The 19,918-nt window shown below is 40.1% G+C and overlaps 2 protein-coding genes across 2 annotated transcripts in view; one reads left to right on the forward strand and one right to left on the reverse strand.

Moving 5' to 3' along the window:
• LOC136129040 (zinc finger protein 665-like) overlaps positions 1-19,918 on the forward strand; it is a 472,691-nt gene that overhangs the window by 140,272 nt on the left and 312,501 nt on the right.
• LOC136129057 (zinc finger protein with KRAB and SCAN domains 8-like) lies at positions 13,770-14,835 on the reverse strand. The gene has a single exon (XM_065885142.1). It carries the CDS (start codon positions 14,833-14,835, stop codon positions 14,035-14,037), a length of 801 nt encoding a protein of 266 aa, XP_065741214.1. The 3' UTR covers positions 13,770-14,034.

Raw genomic sequence — 19,918 nt, forward strand, 5'->3', positions numbered from 1 at the left:
CAGTGAGCCAATATTGATAAAGTATTATTAGCTAAAGTCCATAGTTTATATTAAGGTTAATATAAACTGTGTAATACATTCTATGGCTTTAGAAAACATAATAACATGCATCAACCATTACAAGCATCATACTAAACAGTTTCACCGCCCTAAAAATCCCCTATGCTCCACCCATTCATCATTCCCACACTCCAACCCCTATAATCCCCAGCAACCACTGATCTTTTTATGTCTCCATCGTTTTGCCTGTTCCACAATGTCATGTAGTTGGAACCAGAGTTTGTAGCCTTTTCAGATTCGCCTCTTCACTTAGCAAAAGCATATAACATTCATTTCTCCATGGATTTTCATAGCATAATAGTTCATTTCTTTTTATTGCTGAGTATTCTATTGTCTGGATGTACCACAGTTTATCCGCTCACTTACTGAAGGAAAGCTTTCTTGTTTCCAAGTTTTATCAGTTATGAATAAAGCTGCTATGAACATCCTTGTGCAGGTTTTGTGTGGACATAAGTTTTTGATTCATTTGGATAAATACCAAGGAATGCAATTGCTGAATCATATGGTAAGAGTATGTTTACTTTTGTAAGAAACTGCTAAACTGTTTTCTGAAGTGGCTGTACCATTTTGCATTCCCACAAAGAATGTATGAGAGTTCCTGTTGCTCCACATCTTCATCAGCATTTGGAGTTGTCACTGTTTAGCAATTTAGCTATTCTAATAGGTGTGTAGTGGTATCTCCTTGTTTTAATTTACAATTCCCTAATGACATATGATGTGGAGCATCTATTCATATGATTATTTACCATCTGTATATCTTCTCTGGTGAGGTGTCTATGCAGATCTTTTGCCCATTTAAAAAACTAAGTTGTTTGTTTTCTTATTGTTGAGTTTTAGGAGTTCTTTGTATATTTCAGACAACAGTCCTTCTTTAAAAAAATTCATTTTATTAAAGGATAGTTGATTTACAATGTTGTGTTTAGTTTCAGGTGTACAGCTCAGTGACTAAGTTATATACATATCCATAAAAAAGAATATATATATGTTCTTTTTCTTATTATTTACTTTTATTTATTTGGCTGCACCAGATCTTAGTTGTGGCACGCAGGATCTTTTAGTTGTGGCATGCGGGATCTAGTTCCCTGACCAGGGATTGAACCCGGCCCCCCTGCATCGGAGCATTGAGTCTTAACCACTGGACCACAAGGGAATTCCCTATATGTTCTTTTTCAGATTCTTTTCCCTTATAGGTTATTACAAAATACTGAGTATAGTTCCCTGTTATACAGTAGGTCCTTGTTGGCTATCTATTTTATATATAGTAGTGTGTATGTGTTAATCCCAACCTCCTAATTTATCCCTCCCCCTCATTCCCCTTTGGTAACCATAAGTTTGTTTTCTATGTCTGTGAGTCTATTTCTGTTATGTAAATAAGTTCATTTGTATCTCTCTCTCTCTTTTTTAGATTCCATATATAAGCAATATCATATGATATTTGTCTTTCTCTGTCTTACTTCACTTAGTATGATAATCTCTAGGTACAACTGTGTTGCTGCAAATGGCATTATTTCATTTACTCTTTTTTATGGCTGAGTAATATTCCACTGTATATACATACCACATCTTCTTTATCCATTCCTCTGTCAATGTGCGTTTAGGCTGCTTCCATGTCTTGGCTATTGTAAAGAGTGCTGCTATGAACATTGGGGTGCATGTATCTTTTTGAATTATAGTTTTCTCCAGATATAGGCACAGGAGTGGAATTGCAGGATCATATGGTAACTCTATTTTTAGTTTTTTAAGGAATTTTCATACTGTTTTCCAAAGTGGCTATACCAATTTACATTCCCACCAACAGTGTAGGAGGGTTCCTTTTCCTCCACACCATCTCCAGCATTTATTATTTGTATACTTTTTAAAAATTACCAATCTACCTTTTTATTATTTATTTATTTGGCTGCGCCAGGTCTTACTTGCGGCATGCGGATTCTTAGTTGTGGTGTGCATGTGGAATCTAGTTCCCAGACCAAGGATCGAACCCAGGGCCCCTGCACTGGGAGCATGGAGTCTTACCCACTGGACCACCAGGGAAGTCCCTGTATACTTTAAAAATAAAAAAATTATCTATTTATTTGGCTGGGTCAGGTCTTAGTTGCGGCAAGAGTGATCTTTGTTGCTATATGTGGGATCTTCGTTGCAGCATGTGGGATCTGTTTTTTTAGTTGCGGCATGTGGGATCTTTAGTTGCAGCATGCAGGCTCTTAGCTGAGGCATACAGGATCTAGTTCCCTGACCAGGGATTGAACCCAGGCCCCCTGCATTGGGATCATGGAGTCCTAACCACTGGACAACCAGGGAAGTCCCTATTTGTATACTTTTTGATGATGGTCATTCTGACAAGAGTAAGGTGATACCTCATTGTAGTTTTGATTTGAATTTCTCTAATAATTAGTTGATGTTGCACATTGTTTTCATGTGCCTGTTGGCTTGTGTGTCTTCTTTGGAGAAATGTCAATTTAGGTCTTCTGCCCACTTTTCAATTGGGTTTTTTTTGTTGTTGTTATTGAGTTGTATGAGCTGTTTGTACATTTTGGAAATTAAGCCCTTGTCTGTCACATCATTTGGAAATATTTTCTCCCATTCTGTAGGTTGTCTTTTCATTTTGTTTATGGTTTCCTTTGCTATGTAAAAAAAGCTTATACATTTGATTAGGTCCCATTTGTTTACTTTTGCTTTTATTTCTATCACCTTGGGAGACTGACTTAAGAAAACATTGCTACGATTTATGTCAGAAAATGTTTTGTTTAGGTTCTCTTGTAGGAGCTTTATGGTATCATGTCTTATATTTAAGTCTTTAAGCCATTTTGAGTTTATTTTTGTGTATGGTGTGAGGCAGTGTTCTAAATTCAATGATTTACATGTGGCTGTCCAGCTTTCCCAACACCACTTGCTGAAGAGACTGTCTTTTCCCCATTGTATATTCTTGACTCCTTTGTCAAAGATTAATTGACTGTAGGTGTGTGGGTTTACTTCTGGGCTCTCTATTTGCATTAAGTCTTCCAGTATAATGTTGAATGGAAATGAGAAGGGACATCTTTGTCCTACTCCTCATCTTAGCAGGAAAGCATCTAGTTTTTTTACCATTAAGTATGATGTTAGCTGTAGTTTTGGTAGATATTTTTTTTGAAGCTACTGCTTATCTTTTATTATTTATTTATTTATTTATTTATTTATTTATGGCTGTGTTGGGTTTTCATTGCTGCACATGGGCTTTCTCTAGTTGTGGTGAGTGGGGGCTACTCTTCGTTGTGGTGTATGGGCTTCTCGTTGCAGTGGCTTCTCTTGTGGAGCATGCGCTCTAGGCGCGCTGGCTTCAGTAGTTGTGGCTCACGGGCTCTAGAGTGCAGGTTCAGTAGTTGTGGCACGTGGTCTTAGTTGCTCTGCGGCATGGGGGATCTTTCCGGACCAGGGCTCGAACCTGTGTCCCCTGCATTGGCAGGCGGATTATTAACCACTGTGCCACCAGGGAAGTCTTTGGTAGATGTTCTTTATCAAGTTGAGGAAGTTCCTCTCCATCCCTAGTTTGCTGAGAATTTTTATTATGAAAGGGTGTTAGATTTTGTCAAATGCTTTTTCTGCATCTATCGATATGATTATATATTTTTTCTTCTTTAGCCTATTGATGTGATGGATTACATTAACTGATTTTTAAATGGTGAACCAACCTTGCATACCTGGGATAAATCCCACTTGGTCATGTTGTATAATTCTCTTTATACATTGTTGGATTCAATTTACTAATATTTTGTTGCATATTTTTGCATCTATTCATGAAATATATTGGTCTGTAGTTTTCCTTTCAAGTAATGTCTTTGTCTAGTTTTGGTATTGGGGTAATTCTAGCCTTACAGAATGAATTAGGAAGTATTCCCTCTGCTTCTATTATCTGTTAAGAAATAATATTTATAAAATTTCTACTGAAATGTTTGGTAGAATTTACCAGTGAACCCACCTGCACTGGTGCTGTTTTGGAAGATTATTAATTATTGATTCAATTTCTTTAATAGATAAAGGCCAATCAGATGATCTACTTACCCTTGTTGGGGTTTTGGTAGATTGTGCCTGTGATTATTGCGATTTATAATAAGAGAAATATATTTGGTCTTTCTCCTCATTCCTGGTACTAGGCTCCTAAAAACCTTGGAATTTCCTCAATGTTGAGATCTTTTATGGTAATGGGGTGACTTTTGGAAAGCACCTAAGGATTGGGGCTTGGTTGTCAGTGGAGCTAACCACGTGTCTAAATTAAATTTTAGGAAGTTCTTATGTATTTAAATATCGTGTCTGGCTTTGGTTTTGTTAATTTCTCCTGCAACCCTAACCCTGTATTCTCTGTCTCTTACCCTTTTCCTATATAATCCATCCTTTTTGTCCTTTTTGTGCTTCATTCTAGATATTTTCTTCTCAACTATGTAGTTCACTCATTTTTTCTTCAGCTGTTTCACCTGCTGCTATATGCATCCACAAATTCTTTGTTTTTGTTTCTCAATTTCAGACTTTCCATTTAGTTCTTTTCATTGTTCCCCATTTTTTGTTAAAATTCTTATCTTTCATTTCTGAACATTGTACGTATTATTTTAAAATCTGTGCCCAGTAACTCAAATTCTGAATTCCCAGTAGAAATGTTTCTACTCTCAATTGCTTCTGTTGACTTTTCTTTGCATTATTTGTCTTCTCTTGTGCCTAGTTTAAAAAAAGTTTTCACAAAATTGTTTGTAAAAATAATTTGAGAGCTAATAGACTATTACGTCCTTACAGAGAGGATTTCCTGGTACCTGAGGACACTAGCATTATGGAATCACTTAAATCCAACTGTAGAAGTTGAGAAATTCAAAAGCTGAGCTGCAGCCCCCTGGGTGAGCCTGTCTGTGTGTGGTTCACGCTTATTTTTAGTGTGGTCATCTGGGGTCCCACACACCAAAGGGAAGGAATTTACCAGCACTAACCCTCACCTTGGCAGTCCCCAGAATCCAATTTTAGTGTCTCCAGGCCAATGTCAGGACCTATGCACTCGGTACACTCCCTTTCTGGGATGATGTTCTTATGTAGAAGGGAAAAACCTTTCATTTTCCCCTTTATCCACAACATGGTCTGATATGTAGCTTTTAATCACACTGTATTTTATTTTTTCAGTATTTTAAAAAGTATTTATTTTTGGCTGTGCCAGGTCTTTGTTGCAGCATGCAGTATCTTCGTTGTGGCATGTGGGGTCTTTTAGTTGCAGCATGTGGGCTTCTTAGTTGCGGCATGCGAACACTTAGGTGTGGCATGTGGGATCTAGTTCCCTGACCAAGGATTGAACCCAAGCCCCCTGCATTTGTTTTTGTTTTTGTTTTTTTTTTGTGGTACGCGGGCCTCTCACTTTTGTGGCCTCTCCCGTTGCGGAGCACAGGCTCCCGATGCGCAGGCTCAGCGGCCATGGCTCACGGGCCCAGCCGCTCCGCGGCATGTGGGATCTTCCTAGTCCTGGGCACGAACCCGTGTCCTCTGCATCGGCAGGCGGACTCTCAACCACTGTGCCACCAGGGAAGCCCAAGCCCCCTGCATTTGGAGCACAGAGTCTTATCCTCTGGACTACCAGGTAAGTCCCTAACCACACTGTATTTTAAATAGTAGAATCAGTTTGTTTCAACAGACCCTGAGAAGTCAGGCATTATTCTTGAAATTGAAGTTTCTTTATTCTACCTTGGAGATTCACCTCACCCCATCCTCATCAGATGAGAGGGTGCCTGGCTGATTGGGATATCTGCTGCTCTTAGGAACCCACACAGAAAAGGTGATATCATGATCATGTAAGGCACCAGATAGATCTCTTAGTTCCCAAGGAACAGGAACCATTACCTGCTAGTAAAATTGACATAGTGCATAACCTATGACCCAGCAATTTCATTCCTGCATATGTTTTCCAGAAAAACTCTCAAAGGTGTTCAGACCAAGACTTTATAATAAGGAGTTGGTTAAAAGCCTAAATGTATAAAATTGAAAGTAAGGCCACACAGACCAGTGATTATGATGCACCATGAAATGAGTTTGTAATCAATCCCCACCGAGCACCCAAGGTCATTTCTTGACCAGGTCTGGGAAGAGGGCAGATCCTATAGCAAACGATTAGAGATCCCTCTTCAGGCTGAATAGATACCAACCCATAAACAGAGCCCTTCAAGCAGTCATTCAACAGCATGTGTCACAAGTCTTCTCTGCGTCAGTCAATATTTTATATATTGGAGACCCAAAGATGAATGAGGTAAATATGGTCTGTGTTCAGCATATCACACGTACACATGGCCCACCCACATTTCATCATCTTTTTTTTTTTAACAAAGGATAGGAAATTTTGTGAAATGATTTACCAAAACACAGATATTTGCTGCATTTCCCAGATATACTAACACGATAAAAAGGGATCACTAATCATTAGAGAAATGCAAATCAAAACTATAATGAGGTATCACCTCACACAGGTCAGAATGGCCATCATAAAAAAATCTACAAACAATGCTGGAGGGGGTGTGGAGAAAAGGGAACCCTCTTGCACTGTTGGTGGGAACGTAAATTGATACAGCCTCTATGGAGAACAGTATGGAGGTTCCTTAAGAAACGAAAAGTAGAACTACCATACGACCCAGCAATCCCACTACTGGGCATATACCCTGAGAAAACCGTAATACAAAAAGAGTCATGTACCACAGTGTTCATTGCAGCACTATTTACAATAGCCAGGACATGGAAGCAACCTAAGTGTCCATCGACAGATGAATGGATAAAGAAGATGTAGCACATATATACAATGGAATATTACTCAGCCATAAAAAGAAACAAAATTGAATTATTTGTAGTGAGGTGGATGGACCTAGAGTCTGTCATATAGAGTGAAGTTAAGTCAGAAGAGAAAAACAAATACCGTATGCTAACACATACATACAGAATCTAAAAAAAAAAACCGGTTCTAACGAACCTAGGGGCAGGACAGGAATAAAGACGCAGACGTAGAGAACGGAGTTGAGGACACAGGGAGGGGGAAGGGTAAGCTGGGACGAAGTGAGAGTGTGGCATGGACATATATACACCACCAAATATATACACCACCAAGATAGCTAGCTAGTGGGAAACAGCAGCATAGCACAGTGAGATCAGCTCGGTGCTTTGTGACCACCTAGAGGGGTGGGAAGGGAGGATGGGAGGGAGACAGAGGGAGGGGATATGGGGATATATGTATACGTATAGCTGACTCACTTTGTTATACAGCAGAAACTAACACACCATTGTAAAGCAATTATACTCCAATAAAGATGTTTAAAAAAAAAAAGTAAAAGGGTGTAAGTCTGGTAGAAGTGTATACCCGTTGCATCCCAGGAATCAATGTCAAAATCATTCTTAGAAAAAGTATTTAATTAGCATCATGAATTCCAAACAAAAAATAAATGTAATAAATAATATTTGGATTATCCAAGGTTGTGGTTAGTTTTAAAGACATCCCCCTACTCTCTCTACATTTACTGTAGAAAATGAAAAGCTAACTGTGCCAAAGACAGTTAAATATCCACTGAGATCTGTCACAGGAATCTGTTTTAATTCAGCTTTGCCCAAAGTGACCTGACAAAGTCTCTCTGGTAATACTTGTCTAACTGCATAAAATGATGCCAGTTAAAGTGATTTTTTGCAATTGGGTTTTTTCTTAGTGGTGACATTTGATGTTGAAAAGTTCTATGTTATACCGCTACCACATATTTGACTACTGAGGTTCATTTTTGTTGTGTATCCTCTGATGTTTAGTAAGAGATGAGTTCAAGAGATTTTCCCACACCTGTCCCAGTCATAAGGCTTCTCTCCAGTGTGGACCCTGATGTTTGATAAGATCTGAACTTTTTCTTTCTTTCTTTCTTTTTGATGGGGGTGGGGAGCAGTTAAAGTGTGGAGTCCTTCTGGACTGCCAGGGAATTCCTGGTAAGATATGAACTTTGACTGAAGGCTTTCCTACATTATTTGCCCTTAAAGAGCTTTCCCCCACAAGGAATCTTTGCTACACTTTAAGAGTTGAGCTAACGCTGAAAGCGTCCCCACAGTGGTCATACATATATAACGTTTTGTTCCAGTATGGCTTTTCCAATGTATAAGATTGAGCTTTTAAGTGAAGGCCTTCCCACATTTTAATATTTATGGATTTTCTCTCTAGCATGGGTTTTCTGGTAATTAAGTGCTGGCTTCCAAACGAAGGCCTTCCCCCACTCACTACATTCATAATGGTGCTTTCCATTGTGGGTTCTTTGGCGGGTGACCAGACTCAAAACACAATGAATCCTACAGTATTATACTCTTTACACCAATAAGTTTTCTCTTCAGTATGGATTCTCTGATGTTTAGCAAGGCTATCAGAGAACTTAAAGGCTTTGCCACATTCATGACATAGATAAGGTTCCTGTCCAAAATGAATTTGCTTATGTTCAATGAGACTTGACCTCACAGAGAAGGCTTCTGACACTGAAGATATCCCCAAGGGTTCTCTGATGTCTAAGATCACTCCAGTGTCTGAAGGTTTTGCCACATTCTTTATTCTCATGAAACTCTTTTCAGGATGGCTTCTCTGTTGTTTATTGAGACTTGGGATTACACTGAAGGTCGTTCCTGGTTGAGGATATATAGGGCTTTCTTCAAGTTTGGATGTGCTGGTGCTTGGTCAGAGATGCTGGTGTACCAGGGTTTGTCTTATGAGGGAGGGATATTTTTGGTTTAGTGACTTCCACTCGCTTTACGAGTGGCTGCTTCTTTTATTACAGTTGAAGTTGCAAATTGTGCACAAGCTGAATGCAGAATTTCCCATGCCCACAGCATCGACAGGACTGAACTTCAGGGTGAATTCTCCCAGGTATCTTAGGCCTCTTTATCGGAGTGATATTCTCCATGGCTTGAGGCAATGTAAGTTGTGCGTCCTCAAAGGAGCTCCTCTCTCACTTGGGTAAATTATTCAGAAATCCATGAGCCTGTCCAGTGTGGAGCCCCCTGATGATGTCCCCACTTAGTCTTCTGAACATCTCCCTTGTTTGTTAGACTTCTTCTGGAAAACTCTGCTTTGAAACAGACTGCTTATTTAAGGCCAGGAGTCACCATCTGAAAGAACAGGTTAATCATGAAATTAGCATCTTTTCCCCAGAGGCAGAAAGAGGGAGTCAAATGTAACATACATGAGAGTAGCCTACAGAGAGAAACTACATAAAACACAACTCTATGTGTGAAAGTTCGAAGTAAGAATACATACTTGCTTTTCCATTACTTTCTGCTCTTATCTTTAGTAATTTCTTCCTTCTGCTTTCTTGGGTTTATTTTCCTGTGCTTTAAGTTCTCAAAAGGGATGTTTAGAGCATTTTTTTTTCACCTTTGCTTCTTTTCTAAATATAGCATCTATACTTTTAAATGAAATAATTTACCCTAAGGAGCCTGAAAAAGTACCGGGAACAGAATAGGTCTAAATAAATGGAAGCTACTCATTATTAGTATCATCACTAATATAAAGCAGGAGAAGTAAAACAGAAAGGACTGGTGAGGAGACTCATTTGTGCAAGAGCTCCAGTGAACATAACAATATATAAAGTAGCAGATTAAAGAAGAGGTCATCACATAACAAAGCATTTTACTATCTATTTGGAGAGATGATAAAAACCTCAAAGCTGTAAGGTGTATCAGAGAATATCTAGCCTGTCTCCTTATTTTTAAGGATGTAAAACTGAGGCCCAGCTAGGTGGCATTAGCCTAGGTAACAGGATTACTTAGAGGTAAAGATAGGTTGAGACCAAGGGCTCTTGAATTTCACCTTTAAAGTTTTTACCAGTATAACACACTGGCCTACTGTGGTACATAAACAACCTTCAGATCAAAACTTTCATAATATAGCATAGTGGTTAAGAGAAAACATCGTCAAGTTGAACTTCTGGTTTCAATTCCTGGCTTTGCCGTTTCCTAGCTGTCTCTGTTCCTCAATATTTTTAGCTGTAAAATGGGAATATAGTAGTATGTATCTCATTTCATTATTTTTTATTGAGAAAAATACACATGTAAGGTACTCAGAAAAAGCCCCAGCATAGGAAGCATTCCAAAAATATTGACCAATATGGTAGATCCACTATCTCAATGGTAAATTATATTACTTTTCTTAGTTATTCACTGTCCTCTTTGTAAGCTTTATTTTTCTCCACCCTATGGATAGTAAGCTTGGTGATTTGAATTGCTTTGACTAACGAAACATAAGTGGAAATGACATATGCTCCTCCTGAATAGATGCTTTAAAAGCCATCATGTGGTCCTACCACTATTTTTCTTTTGCCATAACAGCAGCATATTCAAGCCTGGATCCTAGAGTGGTGAGAATGTGTTGCATTAGTCAGTTAACACAGGCAAAAATGAAAGTAACAGCCAAGCCTTTAATCACTTACTGCAATAGCATTAGCAAGAGGCCCAACAACAAAAAAGTGCTGGCTCCTGCAGTGTGTTACTCTTATCCATGCAACAGTGCCAGGCAGGGGTCAGGTGAATCAGCACAGGTGTGGGGACTGTGTCACTGCCAACACAGCACCAAACAAAAGGCTCCAGTCATTTTCTGGACCTGGAGGCCAGGGGAAGAAAGAGGGTAAAGGCTAGGACTGTAAAAGTACTAGTACTGAGTCAGAGTGGAGAAAAGTGTCTTGCCTTATCAGGGTGAGAGAATCTTGAAGAGTTACTCGGGCAAGACCCCCAGTAAAAAGGGCCCCAAAAGGAGGTGCCTGGGCTAAGAGTACAGATATGCCTAAAAGCATGGCTGGCCAGGTGGTCTGAGTCTTTGACTGCAACTCCCTTCAGAGACTGCATGCGCTGGCTGTGCCTCAAAGCCTTGTGTAGGAGGGTAGCTTTACACCCATGAGGGATAAAGCCTTTGTAACTGCCTATGGTCAGGTCTGAAAAATCATACACATTGAAAACTTCCTTCTCCTCCCCCAGATGCACCATGATTTTCACATGTTATTCCCACTGTACCTTCCTTCATTCCTTTTCACGTGGCTGAAGAACTCATTCTTTCTTCAAGATTTCATCCTCCTTCAAAGCTTTTCCAACCTTCTCATAAGTACTTGTTACACTTACAATGCAAAGCATTCGGTATAAATCCAATGGCTTTATCACTGTAATTATTATTTTCTATCTACTCCTTTCTCCCTGTCCGCAAATAGACTGTAAGCCTCTGGAGAGTAGGGTGCTTTTCTCATTTATCTTTGTATTCCTAGTACCTGACACAAGGCCCAACCTAAAATAGATAATCATTAATACCTTAATCTAAGCTTATAAAGGATAACCATGTTACATCTATCCTGATATTCTAACACTCAATTCTTCAGTAAATGAAATTTCTTTTTCCAGAATGTCTGTTCCTTCAAAGTTTTCATAATACTCACCACTTACTGCTTAGGAATCACAGTTGTGCTGGTCTGGGTGGGATATGGCATCACTTCAGTGCTGATCCCAGAAGGGTGTGCTCCACCCAGATGACTCTGCCTGCAAACCACCATCCTATGAACAAACCAAGACAGTTGGGCCCAAAGAGGTAAATACTGAAAACAATGGCGATAACAACATAGACAGGGGGTGACAGGGAAGTCTCTCCAGAGCAGAGCAGGGGGAAACCACAGTGTCCTTCGATTGCCAAAGGCAGGAAAAAGTAGGGCAAAGAATTAACACCTTCAACCCAGCATAGCACAGTCAACTTCCTGGTGCTTCTTTGAGGCCCTTCACTGCCTGTAAGTATGTGCCTTACTTTCTCTAACATGCCTCATGCCCTGACTGAGGTCCTATCTCCTCAATTTGAGCTGCAGAACCATGACATTCTCCACCTTCAGGCCCCATGTCCAGGCCTAAAGTTACCTGAGTAGTGTGGTAAGCACCACCTCAATAACAGAGACTTCATGATGTGCTTTTTAACATGCGTCTGTGACCTCAGTGTTGGAGGGCACAAGTTAGCTTAGAGCTACCTGGAATCCAGTGTGCCTTATAGCTGACTTGCTTGAATTGCTGATGAGAATTCAGGGAAACTGTGCATCCTTTGCAACACAGAGTCTTACTCAGAAGTGAACACCACTTCAACTTCCCACAGAGTGTTCCCTCCTACTTGTCCATAGTGTGGACCAAAGCAATCTGCAATTTCTATCAATTGGGTGCTCACCTTGAACCTCGAATTACTAAGTTTCAGGGATCAAAAGGATTTCAGGCCCATTACCCAGGAGTAAGAAATCACTACTAAAATAGAAAAATAATAACAAAGTAATTTTAAAGTCCAGATCTCCTTTGAGTTTCATATGTGCAGAGAATACAGAGTTTGAGTTTTAGGCCTGGGGATAGTTAGGAAGTTAGGCTATAGTCTGGTGAACAGCTCTACTGGGATTTCCACAGATATAACAAAGACATTTCTCTAACTGAATTCATTAACTTTCTACCACCTCCCAAATCTGAGCTCTCCTGGTTGATTACAGATATCAAGTTTCACATAGTCACTCAAATAGATCGTTGTGTTTTTTTTTTATTGGAGTATAGTTGCTTTACAATGTTGAGTTAGTTTCTGCTGTACAACGAAGTGAATCAGCTACATGTGTACATATATCCCCTCCTTCCCACCCCCACCCCATCCCACCCATCTAGGTCACCACAGAGCACCAAGCTGAGCTCCCTGCACTATACAGTAGGTTCCTACTAGCCATGTTTTACACCATGGCAACGCACATATGTCAATCCCAATCTCCAAATTCATCCCCCCACCCCCATGTCTACACCTCTGTTCTCTACGTCTGCATCTCTATTCTCAAACAGATCGTTGAAAGCCATCCTAAGACTAATGCCAACCCCAACTCAATAACAGTTCCCCAAGCTTGTTCCATTCTCATACCTCTTGAGTCTTTGCATATGCCACATTACACTTTGAGAAACACTGAATGCAAGGGTCGGAAGCACCTGACACTCTTTGAGAGGTTTTTGCTTTAGGAAGCTCAGTTAAGTTCTGGGGTTTATTGGATTATTAAGTCCAAAAGGCCTGGGGCTTATAATTAACCTTTTTTAAAAAATTAATCTATTTTTATGTATTTATTTGGCTGCGCTGGGTCTTGGCTGCAGCAAATGGGATCTTCGTTGCAGCATGCGGGATCTTTAGCTGGGCATTCGGACTCTTAGTTGCGGCATGTGGGATCTAGTTCCCTGACTAGGGATCGAACCTGGGCCACCTGCGTTGGGAAAGCGGAGTCTTAGCCAGGCCTGGGGCTTTAACTAAGCAAGAATAGCCTTGAAGAGGGAATTCCCTGGCGGTTCAGTGGTTAGGACTCAGCCCCTTCACTGCAGAGGGCCCGAGTTTGATCCCTGGTTGGGGAACTAAGATCTGCAAGCCGCATGGCATGGTCAAAAAAAAAAGAATAACTTTGAAGAATTATTAGTTGGGATTCCTAGCCAAAAAGAGAGTATGCCTTCTGCCACGAGGTCACTAACTCATTTAACCGTCTCTAAGAGCATAGCAGTACATTAAAGCCAAAGAAATCAAGACCAATAGGTTAGTTATTTGCAGATTCAATGAGGACATGTAGTCCCTGTCTCACCAACCAACATTACTTCCAATTTCAAAATTTAATGTTTCACCTATAATACTGGTAGCAACAACAACAACAAAAGGCTTGCACATAAGAAAAGGAAAAATCATGTTTGAAATACTGAAGTTTGCTCTTACTAAACCATAACAAACTATATTATGGTATAATTTACCTTATGAGTTGTAAAACTGCGTTCTCAGAAGTAGATATGATCTTAGAGACTTAAGTCAATCATTACGATGAAGGAGTCCTTTTTCATTGACTTCTCACTTCTTCAATATTCCAAGAAATGAAGTGTCAATTAAAACATTAACTTTTACCATACCCTTCCTTTGGTGACAACTTCTGATATTAAAAAAAAAAGGCCTTTGTAATATCTTCACCATGTAAGTCACTGATGACACTTTCCTTTGGCATGTATTTTCTGGTGTTTAGTAAGATTAGAGCTCCCACGGAATGCTTTCCCATACTCGTCACACTCGTACGGTTTCTCTCCAGTATGGATTCTCTGATGAAGAATAAGAGTTGAGATCTGGCTGAATGCTTTCCTGCATTCTCCACACTTATAGGGCTTTTCTCCAGAATGAATCCTCTGGTGATTAATAAGGGCTGAGTTCACACAGAAGGCCTTCCCACACTCCTTACACTCATATGGCTTCTCTCCTGTGTGGATTCTCTGATGTTTGATGAGGTCTGAGCTCACGCTGAAGGCTTTCCTACACTCATCACACTCATAAGGTTTCTCACCAGAGTGGATTCTCTGATGTTTGATGAGGTCTGAGCTCACACTAAATGCTCTGCCACATTCATAGGGTTTCTCTCCATTGTGGATTCTCTGATGTATAATTAGGTGCGCCCTCACACTGAATGCTTTCCTATACTCATTACAAGTATAGGGTTTCTCACCAGTGTGGATTCTTTCATGCACAGTGAGGGTTGAGCGCGCATTGAAGGCTTTTCCACAGTGATCACACTCATAGGGTTTCTCTCCGGTGTGGATTCTCCGATGTCGAACAAGGCTTGAGCTCTGGGCAAACTTCTTTCCACACTCACTGCATTTATACCATCTTTCTTCTTCAGGCTTGTCCACATGCCTTTCTAACTGGTCCTCATACTGAAAAGGTTTTTCATTCTCAGGAATCTGTAAAGTATCCCTATCATATATGCTGGGGACCTTCGGGTGTGGGTCCATCCTTACAAAAATCTTTCCTTCAGGATTGACACCTTGTTCATACCTTTGGCCTTGATTCCTGAAATAAACAGACCTTTCAAATGTAATTTATTCCCTGATGCTAAAGCAATATGATGTAATAAAGACTAAACTAGGACTCTCAAACATGTTCCACAAACCCAGGACACACCGATCACACGGTGGCCAGATCAAATGTTTTTCTTCAGTCTGTACCACCACAGAACTATTGGAATGAACACCTGACTCAAATAACTATTTAAGTCTACCCTTTATAAAGGTATTTAAAGCACAAAATCTGGGATATAAGTGAGTATATAGAATAATAGATAGTTTCTACTTAAGACTTTTTATCATATTTAATTAAATTGGGAAACAAGACAGGAGTTGCAGAGATTTGCAGATAGCAGAGCAGATGAAGGAGCACAGGAATAGAGAAGGCAAAAAACCAGAAGTTCAACTGATAATGAGTTAGTTTGGGAAAAATGACAATAACATTATCGTTGTGTTTTATCACTCACACAAGTCCACACTATCTGGGTTGGAAGAGAGACATGGAGATAAAAGCTCTGTCTACTGCTACCTCTACTATTGCTGCAGCTGATGTTGATATGACAGACAGTATCTTAGCAACAGGGGTGCTTTGTCTTCTCTGGAACTGTGACAGAACAGACCCTTTATCTCTCCAAAGAAGGGTCCACTCCATCTTTATAATTCAGACCAATGTGTGGATAACTTGTTGGACTGCTCCCACTCTCTTATCCCCTGGGAACAAACTCAATTCTATCTCCAAACCTAGTAAAACTTTTGCTTCAAACTCAAATTACACAAATTATCTCCTTCTGCCTTTTTCCATCTTACAAATTGTTTTATGTCTCAATAGTGATAAGTCAACACCCCCAAACCTCTAACCTCAGCATGATAATGAGGAAAACATCAAATTTAAATTGAGTAACATTCTACAAAGAAACCTTAAAGTACTCCTCAAAACTGTCAAAGTCATCAAAAACAAGGAAAGTCTGAGAAACTGTCACAGCCAAGAGGAGCATATGGAGACATGACAATTAAATGTAATATGGTATGCTGGATGGGATCCTGGACTAGAAAAAAGAACATTAGGTAAAAATTAAGGAAGCGTGAATAAAGTATGGACTTTAATAATAATAGGCAATAGTAACTCAACAGTTGTGATAAGTATTCTATATAATGTAAGATATTAATAACAGGGGAAACTGGGGACTTCCCTGGTGATCCAGTGGTTAAGAATTCATGCTTTCAATGCAGTGGGCACAGGCTTGATCCCTGGTTGGGAAACTACGATTTTACACGCCACGTGGTGCAGCCAAAAAAAAAAAAAAAAAAGAAAGAAGCTGGGTGTGGGGGATAGAAGAACTCTGTACTACCTTCACAATTTTTCTGCTAATCCAAAATGCCCAGAGATCAGAAACTATTCTAAAAATTTTATTTAAAAATTTGTCTGTCTTTGAATAGGTAATATACAATTCAAAAGTCAAAATGGTCTCAAAAGATATATAAAAAGAAGACTTGTTTCCACCCTGATCCCCCCTCAGTTTGCCACCTCCATAGGTAATCAACTTTATTAGCTTCTTGTGTCTTTCTAATATTTCTTTATAGAAACATGTACTTTTTAAGCCTCTGATTTCCTTAATCCAGTTTCGAGCCCCACAAATCAGTCACAGGTTTACTTTCATATGGGCACTATACTCTCCATGGCTTACGAACTGTACCATTTCTAAGTGATGCTGTTCTATCCAGTTTCTCTGAACAGTAGCTCCTTGGCAACACTGAAAAAGGCTAACTCAGTGCACAGGTCACATGCAAATGAACGCTTGCCCAGAGTCCAGAAACATGGCTACCATGGAAGCATGCGGTGCAAGTCGCTTTGCCCTTAGCAAAACACAGAGAACGCCTAGTCCTACCCAAACCCCTTCTGGTCTGTAGCTTGCTCACACTTGAATTAGCCTTTCCTGTGGCTGCCTCAATGTGCCTTCTTTTCCCTAATATATTCCCCTCACAGCCCCAAACTGCTGATACTGACTTTAGGCAACTACAAAGGATAATAAATACAGTATTTTTTCTGGATAAATTATCTTAAGGCTACAAATATGTATAAAGTTACCTTTCTGAGCTGTTATCAGATAGCTTAAGATTTTTAATTCCAAAGAAAAGCTATCAAGAAGAAAGAGGGACATTTGCTTTCATCATTTAAACAGAAGAAAAAGGTTGGAGGCAGAGGGGAATGAGATATAGATACCAAAAGAAAGGAGTTTCTGTGAGTAGAGCATTCAGCTAAACTGATTTTTTCCTTTGAGGCAAAATGAAAATATTTCAAGAACAACTAAATAAAATTGCCAAGCGTCCGTCAGCTACTAAGGTTATCAGAACAAAGGAGAGCTGAGGGCACACGGCCAAGAGAAAAGAAAGTCTACTCCACCTCCCCACACCCGCCTGGAAATCGGCCCCGCCAGAAGAGCGATTGGGGAACTCGGGGGTCTCTGGGGGAGTCGGCAATGCCAGTGTGGCAACGGCCCAGAGGAGAAAGAGGAGGGAAAGGACAGAAAAAGAAGCCGTGGGAAATGAGAAAGGAAAATATAGTAAAAGAGAAGGGAGGAGTGTGCAAAGAAGGCGGGGAAAAGGGAGAGGCGGCAGGGTGAGGGGAAGGAAAGGGTCGGGGCGCAAGGTAGAGGGGCAGGTGTGAGGCAACGAGGTGCGGCGCGTAGTAACCCTCTCTGCTGCTCTTCGCCCTACAGCTCACTCCAAACCCAAGGAGAATGACGCGAGAGGTCTCACCTGGAAAACCGTGACTTGGTGAATAGACAGGTCGTCTGACGCCCGCACTGGCTCGGAGAGGTGGACTTCCGCGGAACCCCGCCCCAGGCACCTGGTGGTCCGCTCTGGGATCCTGGAGGCTTCCCTCTCAGTGGTTCATGAACTGAGGACCTGAAAGGAAGAAGAATGGAAAGGATTTTATTTACACAGAAAAAGGCATTTTAGGCTTTTTAGCTCCTTTAATCCTGCAGGGCAGACGTTACAGTCATCCTCTCATATATAAGAAATCTAAGAAGCAGACAAGTTTTCTGAGGTCGGACAACTAATAAAAGCGCCGAGGTGGAATTTGAACCTAGATCTGTTACAGTCCCAACTCCTTCCATTTGCCTCCCAGCAGAACCAGCGAATGGTATCTCAAGGCTTAGGTCTTAGAAAGTAATCCCTATATTAATTTGTAAATTTAACACTATTCCAAAAAAATACGAACCTTTTAATAAGTAGATTTTAAAGTTCACTTAGAAAACTAAACAAGCAAGACTCTGCCTGCGAAAACTGAAAAAGAAGGGCAATGAAGGGGCACTTGTCCTAAAGAATTTTAAACATATTATAAAGCCTCAATAATTAAACAGCGTGGCACTGGTGAAGGAGATAAACAAATGATTCAGAATAGAAGGTCCAGAAATAGATGCAATCACAGGCAGAAATCTAGCATATAATAAAGGTGGCCAATCAGTAAGAAAAAGATGAATAGACTTTTTAATAAATGTATGCAGAGAACTGGGTAATCATCTGGAAAAATATTAAACTGGATTCTGACCTCACTCTGTACACTGGTAAATATTTCAAATAAATAGAAGTTGTAAATGTTATAAATGAAACCATACAAGTGCCAGAGGAAAACATGGGAGAAGTCTTTTATAACTTCAGAGTAGGAAGCCCTTTCTTTCTAATTAAGAACCAAAATCCAGAGGCCATAAATGAAAAGACTGATAAATTTGACCCCGCAAAGAATCCATACTCCGGCAAGGTAAAACAAAAAAACCCACTTAAGTAGAGTGAAAAACAAATAAAAAATGGAAAATATACTTACAACTTATAGCTCAGACAACAGACAGCAAAGGGAGAACTTCTGAATAATACAAATCATGGAATTGGCAGAGCTGAACTGGATTCCCTATTGTTCCACCCTCATTTTGAACTTACCCAGATTGCTGAGCAGTCATAACCACACAGTTATGCTGATCTCATTAAACAGAAGTTTAAGAGAAAAAAAAAAGTGTCCTCAGGTCCCTTATATCCAGAACCTTCAGAAAACTACAGAATGTCAAAGTTTAACACTTAACAACTCTCCTGTAGGGAGAAGGGTCCCTGTAATTAATATTTCAATAGTGTATTCCTGGCTAGGAGCCACAGAGACAGTGGTTCTCCTTCTGCTGCCAGAGCTGACATATAATAGATCACTTCTCAACTGTGTGCAAGAAATGGGACCTAGAAAAAATTAAACACGTGAAATTATGGGGAATCACTGTATAAACAAATAAATCAGCAGAGCAGGCCAAGTCCCAGGAAGGTAAGGAGAGGAAGAAATAATTACAACGAATATCTAGATAGCATTTCTTTTGTACCAGGTAATGTTCATGTAATGTAAAAGACAGTTGCTTTTATCATCCTCATTTACAGACAAGGAAATGGAAGCACAGAGATTAAGTTATTTGGCTACTATCACAGTCTGACTTTAGACTTGCATACATAAAACGTAGGAAAAAAAAGAGAAGAATCATCACTAAGAGGCTGAAAGTTTTAAGATGACTTAATAATAATACCTCTCCTTTGCTGCCCTCTTGTCTAGGTTCATCCTACTCCCTCTTGAGGTCCTCCAGCTTAGCCACTTTCCCAAAGACCCTCTCACCTCTCCCCCCAATGCCACTCCCATTCCGAGACCTGGCATTCCTCAACAGAATAGTCAGAAACTGGACTCAGCCATTGTCAACCGAGCTGCTGGAGCCAGCTCAGAGCAGTTTTCCAGTAACAGAATCCTTGGAACCAGCAAAAGCAGCTCTTCTAAAAATGCATACATGCAGCTTTCTTGTTAATTGGAGAGCCTGCAATTCAGTAAGATTCCTCTTGAGGGCCTCCCTTTTCCGGAATACTTCTGTAAAAGAAACATTAATTTACTCAAAGAAAAAGCAGATTGCCACAGCTGTTACACTAATTACTGAGGGTAACGGGAGAAAAAAAAAGGAAAAGAAAGAAAGCCATGTCAAATAAGGGGCTAACTTTCAAAGAAGGGCTGTCA

Source organism: Phocoena phocoena, chromosome 10 (assembly GCF_963924675.1).
Source record: "Phocoena phocoena chromosome 10, mPhoPho1.1, whole genome shotgun sequence".
NCBI lineage: Eukaryota > Metazoa > Chordata > Mammalia > Artiodactyla > Phocoenidae > Phocoena > Phocoena phocoena.

What these genes read in the sequence shown, in the direction of transcription:
- LOC136129057 (XM_065885142.1), bottom strand. Translation starts at nt 14,835, where the DNA reads ATGGACCCACACCCGAAGGTCCCCAGCATATATGATAGGGATACTTTA.